General features: G+C 34.7%; 1 protein-coding gene across 1 annotated transcript; it reads right to left on the bottom strand.

Annotated features, from left to right (window-relative positions):
• LOC109718815 (mitochondrial outer membrane import complex protein METAXIN) lies at positions 3133 to 8649 on the bottom strand. Its single transcript, XM_020245233.1, has 6 exons — positions 8349 to 8649; positions 5906 to 6249; positions 5235 to 5311; positions 5042 to 5102; positions 4362 to 4539; positions 3133 to 3781 (listed from the first exon to the last, which is right to left on the bottom strand). The coding sequence occupies exons 1-6, from the start codon at positions 8548 to 8550 to the stop codon at positions 3597 to 3599; spliced, it is 1047 nt and encodes a 348-aa protein (XP_020100822.1). The 5' UTR covers positions 8551 to 8649; the 3' UTR covers positions 3133 to 3596.

Raw genomic sequence — 10250 nt, 5'->3', positions numbered from 1 at the left:
TGTAGTTGTAGCGCTTTCTATTATATCCAACTAAATAAAATGCATGTAATTACAACTGCATACATTTTCAATTACATTGCATCTATAATTACATATAACCAGACGGCCCTTAATATTATTCAAACAATACTTTAAACATTACTACATTGCAGAGTAGAAGCAGGGACAAAGAGGCCCTTAATAATTTTTTTGTTTTTTTTATAATAGGGAGAATGTATTTGTTAATTGTGATGTATAGCTCGATCATTCAATAATGGTCATTTTCATCCAACCTAAGTTATATATACCAAAAATGATTCCCATGTTGTGCTAATTTTTGGGTCAACAATACATAATGTTTAGTGTTGTTGAGTTCAGATATTTCTCAATAACTTCATGTTGTACTAGCAATGTACCCGCACTTTGCAGCAGGTGCGATATTTAAGTTCATAATTATTATATTATATGTTATGTAAAGTCATTAATAGAGTCAAATAAAACTGCTAATTTTTATATATATCTCTTATTTGGATAGAGAGAAAAGAACATTAAATAAAAATTAAAGTCAGAGAAAGAGCACTTTCAAACTTACAAATATAGCATATTTTAATCATAATATAAAAAATAAAAATTAAAGATTTTTAAAAATGTATAATTAAATTCAAGTTTAAAATTGTTTTAAAGATTCATATTTTTTGTTTGGGAAAAGAGAAAAAAGAGAGCATTAAATTAAAAATTAAACTAAGGGAGAGAGAAAAGCAGTATGCACATTTCTCGGTGAGAGAAAAAAAATATATGAACATTAAAATTAAGTAAAAATTAAGAGAGAAAGTACAATAGGGATTTAAAATTTTAATTTTTGAAGTTGAAAATTTGGTAATTAATATTATAAATTGTAAAATTTAAAATTTCGATGCCCAAAATTTAAAATTTTATAATATAAAATTTTAAAACCCTATATATATAGGTAGGGAGAGAGAGAGGAGGGGAGGGTGGTTTACGGTGCACTTCTTTAATATAGAAAAATATATATATAATAGATACGCCTAAGATCCCCCCATGGACTATACATATGTCCACAATCAACGATCTATGGTGCACTAGGTGCATCGAAGATATATAGCTTGTGAATATGTGGCAGCACAATAACATAACTCCGCTGGCTTTGGTCTATGGTGCACCAAAAACAGTTCACAGACACGTGATAGCATAATACTATATCTCCACGGATTTTAGTATATAGTAATAGATTCAATCGTATTTAGGTCGTGTTATGGAATCTAGTCCATAATTATCTTTTTTGAGAGATAGGTAGTACGCTACCCCCTTCGTTTATTTCATTTAGAAATAAACTTAGCTGGAAATGTGAATCAACTAGGATTCGAACCTAGGTCTCGGGTACCAACCACCAAGCTCTTTGCCACTTGCTCTAGTCCATAATTATCACCCCCTAACAAGTGATTTTTTAGCCTTTTTGGTAAAAGTATGCTATGCCAAACTTATCAAGAACAAAAATAACCAATGGCAATGGCATGATTAGATTCAAAACTAACGTAAAGCCCAAATAAGAGACCACAAAAAAAAAGAGATTTCATTCTTGTTGTAAATGAATAGTCAGGTACTACTGGAGTGACAGTTCATGTTAATAGGAAGCATGAAAAGGTCATGCTAGTCTCGCACTCGTCCCATCATTCGAGTTCCATAATGAAAAGTACCATTAAAAATAGTCATTTTATTAAAAGAAAAGATACATTGAATCTGATCAAATACATTGAATTTGAGTTTAACAAAAAAAAAAAAAAAAAAAAGCAGTGCGATGTAAATGAAAAGTCGGATACTACTGGAGCAACAGTTCATGTTAATAGAAAGCATGAAAAGGTCATGCTAGTCTCGCACTCGTCCCATCATTCGAGTTCGACAATGAAAAGTATCACTAAAAATAGTCACTTTACTAAGAAAAAAAGATATATTGAATCTGATCAAATACAATAAATTTGAGTTCAACAAAAATAAAATAAAAAAAAGCAGTGCGACAAGTCATGTTAGACTTGCTGCTACTTTTTTAGTTATCATAGTTTGGCAATAGAAAGTGATGTTATATGCTTTTACTGTAAAAAAGAGAAGATGCATTGAATTTAGTCAAAGTACGTTGAATCTTACTTCCACAATAATGCGACAAGCTATGCTAGAGTTGCTAGTCCTGCGTTTGTACAGTTACTTAAAGAGTTCCATAATAGAAAGTGATATTAAAGATGGACAAATCTTTACTAGAAGACTATGAGATACATTGAAATCTAACTTTTTTTTACCATATTTATGCTCTTTTATTTACGAAATATAACTAATATGGTCATTAAGTTTCTTATTAACCTCTAACATTGCATCTTTTTAAGGAAAATGAGAAGAAGAGCATGCTCGCCGTGCAAGCCCCGCAAAACGCGATTATGGGCTCAACCATGATGGCCGCGACATCCATCCTCCTCTTATCGGGCGTTGCCGCCTTGATAAGCAAAAGAATTTAGAATGCACCGAATATATTACTGATGTAGTATCCTCAACCAATGAGATACATCCCATCATGATTAATAGAAACATATTTTTATTGTACTTTTCTCTTAAATAGAGAGATATGGTTGACTTGTTACTGATTATGTGGTGCAAGTGTGATACAGTAGACTTTCTCCTAATAAGCAATACATACTACATCTAGAAGCCCCTCAGCAACACTGTATATGGTGTTTGCCGTGAACTTGTCGTCGCGATAAAATACATTTTATTGTGGGTATATTTGGGCCAGTGGTGGTGTTCTTGTGCTATGTTAGCATGATTCCAATGTTGTACTATGTAGTAGATATTGTACATTTGATTATCAAATCATCAATGTTGTGTACATTGTTATATTACTTCTATATTAACAACGCATCAATATTTAGTCAGCTAAATTATCTTGTGAGATTTGATTGCAACAATTTAAAACATTCGAACTGGAAATTACAACAAATTAAAGTTTGAGAAATAGTGCCGCATGCGTTTATAATTATAGGAGCCAAAGTGTAATTTGGCCTTTGTTATGTGCATATTGAGAATTTATATTTGTTCAAAGAAGTTCAAAGAAGAAGCAAATTCTGTTTTCTGCAAAGTAAAGCATGAATATTTATAGAGCTAACAAAGTAGGGAGCATTTTGCTATCCATGTATAAAAAGAAGATTCAATGCATGTAGCATGATACATGAAGTCATGGACCTTCCCATTAAGTTGAAGAAAAGCTCATCAAAAGATCAATTTCATTTAAAAAACCCTACTAAAAAGCATGAGAAATAGAAAGGGGTGACCTTGACCCAATGCACAAAACTCACTATCCGAAGGGCGAATCGTACGCGGCATTACTCCGATTCACCACGAGAGGCCACCGCTTCTGTAACTCAAACCCATGATGATATATGTCGCAACGGAGCAACATCCAGATGTAAAGAGTTGGTTAAAATCGCAAAATCTATGGAAATGTTTAAGCGGCGGCGGTGGTGGGGGGCAGTGAATCCTCACTACAAGGAAAAGTTATTGCTTGTCAGAGGAATTGACAAGAACGAATAAAATTGTACTACAACAGAGGGAAGATTCTATTCTTCTTCGTAGGCCATCTCATCATCGCCGTTGTCGAGCTCGGAGCTGTCAGCCCCTCCCATGAGGGATAGGAATACAAGAACCGCGGCTAACTGTGCTGCGAGGAAATACTTTGCTCTTCTTCGGAACGTTTTCTCTTCCTCTGTTCGCTCTCTTTTGGTTTTCGGTTTTGGCTTAGAGCCTGGAGAAGCAGTTTAGTGAGGCCATTATAGAATGGAGGAAGTAGAGAAATGTATTGGATGAAAAGTCGATTGGTCTAACACTTAATGAACCTAAAATATCTGACGGAAACATCGAGATATGCAATAAAGTAACTCCAAAAAAGAAAGTAATTTCGTGCAAAGTATTTTTGCAGATAAATAGGTTACGTTAGGCTGAAAGAATCTGGAGATCTGAATTGTAATTGTAGACATGTTCAGTTGCAGATGTGAAATTGATTTCTTTAATGGTTCGGGTGGCATGCATTAAATTAAAACATAAGCAAGTGCTTTGCCATAAAATTAGCAATTATGAAAGGGTTTTTCATTTCACGCATACCTAGCAAATATGCCAAAATATTATGCAAGTACTGCTGCAAAGTTCGCCATTTGTTGGCCTTGTTTAATAGCGGACATGTCCTGCCAAGGGTATCTACGCAAAATCATTTTGGTATAGATACCCCAGGCATGACAAAGTATTCAAGGGTATTTGCGCAATCTTACATATTTCTAGGGTGTATAAATATAGGAAAATTCTTAAACAGATAATGCTTTTTTACTTACTCCATCCAGGGGAGGCCCTTCTTCTGGGCGTCGATGATGTTGATGTTTCGAATGGGGGTATTGGTAGTGATGACGACGACGACGACGAGCCGTTCTCCAACAAATCAACCTTAAGATGCTCAGCGTATTTTACTAGATTCTCGTGCTTCAAAAGATTGCTCCTAAGCACAGAGGTATCCTAAACGAGAAGGTTATTTTCAGAATAAAAAAAAGAAATCAGATAACCGAAAATGGAGGCTAAAATCGAAAATTGAATATGACGGCCAAATACAATTTTACCCAGTTTTATGCTTTAGGAGTATTGGAATTTATGAAGTTTGGTCTGTACAGGTTTTGACTAGAATAGGTCGAAGCCCCAACCATACATTTTGCAATCAATAGCAGACTAGTAGTACTTTATGTGATGTTTGCTTTGCAATGTCTTAATGAATAGGTAAGAGGACTCTCCATGTCTCAACATAATTAATTTTCATTTCTAAATAGTTTTAGTTATCTAAATCAAGAAGAAATAAGTGGATTATCAATTGGGGTCCAGGGGGTCCAGGGGTCCAACAATAATGATGGACTGTTAAAGCTTTTCAAAAATACTTAAAACTTAGTATGTAACTGACAACCCCAAAAAATAAAAGTAGCAGCTTATGAGATAAGATGATATCTGTAAATAGAAACCAGGAATTTACCGGCAAAACGTGGAGGACAAAAAGCGCATGTCCAAGGAAAAGAGCATCCACTTCTGTGGGCCTGTGTAAAAGGCCGCAAATTAACATCGAATGAAATAAAACTTTGTCGTTAACTATTGCAGTTCAATGACATCAATTCCTGATGGTGAGAAAAAGAATTACGAATAGACACAATCCGACAATTCACAAGTACCTGTTGTCGAAGAAAAAGACCTGATCCCCTAACCTCATAGACAAAGCATCGTAAGCCGAATTCGCGTTTCTATAAATCTGTTGCATGAAGAAATCACAACTGAATCATTATAAAGTTACTTTATTATGACACTTCTTGAAAGCACTGGAGAAACACTTAAAAAGACATTAGACAGAACAAATTAAGATATGGAGATCAGACGGGGATACTGATCATCCATGGATAATCATAGATGACAATTAAGCAAGCTTTTCCATGCCTGCAAAATGACTCGCTTTGAAGATAGCAACTGATATCTCAGACAAAAGATAACAAATTGTAGGGGTTTTTATGTATATATTACGAATTCATCTATTTACTCCTATTAATTTAAATTTTCATATATTTCCCTCAAAGTGCAGTTTCTTCACAAAAGATACCCTTATATTGGAAGTCATCCAATTATGCAGGAAGCTGATTTTACACTAAAAAGATCATATCAAAGGGCGAATATTTTCTAGAAACAAGGGCATATATGTAACAAATAATGGTTCCAAAAAGCATATGCGAAAATTCGAATTTTGCAAGGATACAAATATATATAAAAGTAAACAGATTAGTTGGTGTGTGTATGTGTGTGAAATCTCATAAATGAATAGTATTTCTGTTATAAAGGAAAGTAGGACAGAGACCTCTTCCGCTTTTTCTTCAGCATTGACATTTGTTATACTGAGTAGTTGTTTCACTTCTCTAGATTTTTTCCAGTGAAGAACCTTTCCAATTGGCCAAGGAAGATCAGAGAAGTATATTTTATGGGCAACACTTCGATCGATGGCCACCCATAGTTCATACTGCACTGCATCTGCAAGCCATGAAGTGACCATCGCTTTCGTAGATAACAATTCAGGAATTAGATGGCTCGCAAGTTTTGAGCTGTCAAGGTCCACGATTTTGTCTTCTTTTAAGCATTCGATCACCCCTCCTCTCTCACTGTTGAAAGCCACATAATCGCCGTACTCAACATAAGGAATATGATCTGCATAATAGCAAAATATAAAAAAAGAGATTAAGACCCCAGACCCACTTGGGCCAAAGAAAACGAGACAAAAATTTAAGTGCTATCACTCATTTGCAATCCTAGTCCTAGTTGTAAAACAAACAAAAATCACGAGTGGACTGACTGAGAGCTTGTTTGACCCTGTTGGAGAGTGCAGTGTCAATTGATGGAGTGCCAGTTGAGTAGTGATATTAGGGAAGCATTAACAGCTAGTTCGTCCAAAATATCTACAACAGCTTCTCTGTAGCAGAAGCAGAAGCAGAGGCAGAAGCTCAAGCAAAGCTTACACCAGAATAACATTTTAGCTTCCTGCCACAGCCCAAAATAGAAGCTCCAAAATTCTCTGTTCGCCAAATGCTATATGAGAGGCGGCTGCAGCTGAAGCAGAAGGAGAAGCCAGGCCAAACAAGCACTTACTGGGTAAAAGGTAAGCCTACAGCGTCATAATAACTGTTCAGCGAGGATTTCATAGAATCTACCTGGTTAATCGGTTCAATGAATACTCACCAATCGCTGTAAATAGTGCCTAGGTGTTATTTCAATGCGAATGGACCATATAGTAGATAAAGAAACAACCGCTTGAAGTCATTTCATCTCTTGTAGAATATAAAGCATCTAGGCATGAAATCTAGATGACTATCTACCTGGACACTTCAAGTTAACTACTATACTAAATAGGCAAAGCTTCAATTTTGATTTCGTTTCGTCATTACTATGTTTGATTGTTTTATTAGCATATAATTTCATCATTACTATGTTTGATTGTTTTATTAGCATATAATTTCATCATTACGTTGTTTGATTGTTTTATTAGCATACAATCTCATATTGCAAATTTCAGTAAATCACAGAGTAATCTGTATTCTTTTATCTCTTTTTGTATCTCCAAACTTTTCTCTACTTACTAAATTTTAAGATAACACTTATATAATACATAGGCAATATAATCTTAACCCAGAGTTCTCTAAGTTATTTCTTACTTTTTGGGTTGTATTCAGGATTACTTTTTTGAGTCCTCGGATCAAATTGGTAGATTTTGAATGACAATATTCAATGATGTACAGGGCTTTCGACATGGCACCTATTTCTACATATTAATAATTTGATATTTAAATAAAAGAATGATCAATAATTACACGTGGAAACTTTAGGCAATAGGAGATAGAGGAAGGAAGTAGGCAACATTACCTTTTCACAATTAATTTAACCACAAGACGATCAAATACTGCTGCATTACATTAAACACTTGGCATGCAACAAGTAAATCAAAGATTAAAGCACAAAGATATTATTTATAGTACATAGGAGAAAGAGAATTCCAAACAAACCAGCATCTGGAAAGGACATGTCAAACACAAAGATTGAAGGAAGTGCGGCCCAATGGAGCTAGGCAGGGAAAGAACTAAGTATTTAACAACATTACATCACTCCGCAAGCAACAAAGATCAAATTTTACTAAAACCCACAACATACACATATCAAATATACACAAAATACAACTATCCACTCAGAAACATTACATCAAACACTTAAAGGGCGATAAGAAAATCAAAGAGAAAATACAAAAATTCCTAAAACTAAATGAATTATCCGGAAACCAGCATCTACAGTGGGAGGGATTGAACTCGGGATCGAAGGACATGTAGCCAATCGGAGCCAGAGCTAGACATCGAACGCACTAAGTACTTGACAACACTACACTATGCCACAAGTTATTAAACCATTAAATGATCAAGTTTTGCTAAAACCCACAGCATACACACATTACGTCGAATACTTCGAGGGCAATAACTAAATTGAAGACAAAACACACAAATTCCTTCAAAAGTAGAGAAAAAAATCCAAACAAATCCGCATCTAAGTAGGAGAGGTCGAGCTCAAGATCGAAGGAGACCTGGGCCGATCGAAAGCACTAAGTATTCAACAACATTACGCAATTCCACAACACATTAACCTCTACGAGATCAAATTTTGCTATAACCCGCAACATATACACATCACATCGACCAAGAGCTGCGGCTCTTCGCACTGATAACACCAAAAATTCACAAAATAAAGGGAAAAAATCCGAAACGAACCAGCATCTGGGTAGGCGAGATCGAACTCGAGATCGAAGGGGACGCGGGCCAATCGGAGGTAGAGGTAGACGGGGAGGCACGATGGGCACGCGGTGGGGAGGCCGAATCCACCCTTCCTCGCCACGAGGACGAGGCGGCGGCGCCGCCCCTCCTCCGCCGCCTCCTCCGCCGCCTCCGCCGCGCTCTTCGCGGCGTCGCCCATGGGATTGAGATCGACAGAGGAGGTGGAGACGAGGGTTTGGATTCGAAGAGGGTTTGGGGGAGGAGGAAGAAGAAGAAGATGACGAAGAGGGTATGGAAAAGGAAATAGAATTTTTATTAAAAATAAAAGAAAAAACTTCAAATACCACCCCGTGGTTTCGCAATTTCTCATTTTAGTACCCTATAATTTAAAATGTATTACTTTTGTACTATGTGATTTTATTTTTCTCTTTCTGTCATACCCATCATTAATTTTTTTCGTTAAATCAGTGACAAAGTTAAAACTAAAAGATATTAAAGGTGAGTATTTGAAGTTTTTTGTATATATTTTAACGAAAAATTAATGGAGGGATTAACGAAAAGAGAAAAATAAAACTACAGAATATTAAATTGATATATTTTAACATGAGGTACTAAAGTAAAAAACTTTGAAACAAAGGGGTGGTTTTTAAAGTTTACCCAAAATAAAATAAAAAGAAAGCGAAAAAGAGAGAAGGGGGAGTTTTGGTAGGGTTTTTGGTTGGTGAAAATTGTAAGGAGGCCCCTCAACTACAGTATAATTTGAAAGTGGCTACCCAACTTTTTTTTAATTTTTTCCTTTTTAGTGTAAAGTGTAAACTTTAATTTGTCTCGGCTGTGTTTAGCACATTTTTAATTTGTCATTCTACGGTTTAAAAAATTATACTTAACTATTTTATAATTTATTATAATTTAAAAAAAATTTAATTTTATACAGATTCCTGCAAATATAGTAAATTACAAATATATCTCTACAAAATTCAACATTTATATATTATTCATACAAAGGGAGATATGTGTATTATTATTATTCAACATTTATATATTATTCGTTTGGTTGAATATAAAATCGTGAAAAATAATTTTTAGTGAAAAAAATTTTGGTGGAAAAAAGTTTTACATCTTGTAGTGTTTGGTTTGTAAGAAAAAAAAAAAAAAAAGTTTTTGATCAACATTTGTTTCACTGAAAGAAAAAAAAAAATTCATGTTTTGTTTGGTTTTGTGAAAAAGGAAATGAATGAAGTTTTAGTTTTTCGCTGAAAAACAGCAAGAAACGAAAACTTTAACTTTTTTTCAGATTCGTAAAAATAACACTTCAGTAAACAATACAACTAAAAATACCGCTATAACGTCCGCTTATGGCTTTCGTATATGCCCTTCAAAAGGATATTCGCAAAAGAATAAAAATAAAGGAAAAACTTCAAAAAACCTCATTGTGGTTTCGTAGTTTCTTACTTTGCCCCCCCGTGGTTTAAAATGTATCAATTTGCCCCCCTGTGGTTTTGTTTTTCTTTTTTTCTTATCAATTTCATTATTTTTTTTCCTTAAATCAGTAATAAAGTTAAAATTAAAGGGTACTAAAGTGAATATTTAATAAATCTAGATGGGTATCTGAAGTTTTTTTGTATATAATTTAACGAAATATTAACGAAAAAGCTACCGGAAAGATAAAAACGAAACCACAGGGCGGCAAATTGATACACTTTAAACCACAGGGGAGCAAAGTGAGAAACTACGAAACCACAGGGGAGGTTTTTGAAGTTTTCCCAATAAATAATGCTTGGTTTTGTTTTAAGGTGTCTTGATGTTTGATAGACTACTCTCTTAATTGTGCTATCGCGAGGAATGTTACATTAAAATCCAGACGCTTGCGTTTCTTCGCAATAGCAGACCCAATATCTT

Source organism: Ananas comosus, linkage group 12 (genome assembly GCF_001540865.1).
Source record: "Ananas comosus cultivar F153 linkage group 12, ASM154086v1, whole genome shotgun sequence".
Lineage (NCBI taxonomy): Eukaryota > Viridiplantae > Streptophyta > Magnoliopsida > Poales > Bromeliaceae > Ananas > Ananas comosus.
Note: the sequence above shows the minus strand (reverse complement) of the source record. Positions and strands in the feature narration are given on the sequence as shown.

Coding starts and splice junctions, on each gene's coding strand:
- LOC109718815 (XM_020245233.1), bottom strand. CDS start 8,550: ATGGGCGACGCCGCGAAGAGCGCGGCGGAGGCGGCGGAGGAGGCGGCG. Junction 6,250..8,348: donor TCTCGCCTACCCAGATGCTG/GTTCGTTTCGGA, acceptor GCTATTATGCAG/ATCATATTCCTTATGTTGAG. Junction 5,103..5,234: donor GTCTTTTTCTTCGACAACAG/GTACTTGTGAAT, acceptor CCTTTTACACAG/GCCCACAGAAGTGGATGCTC.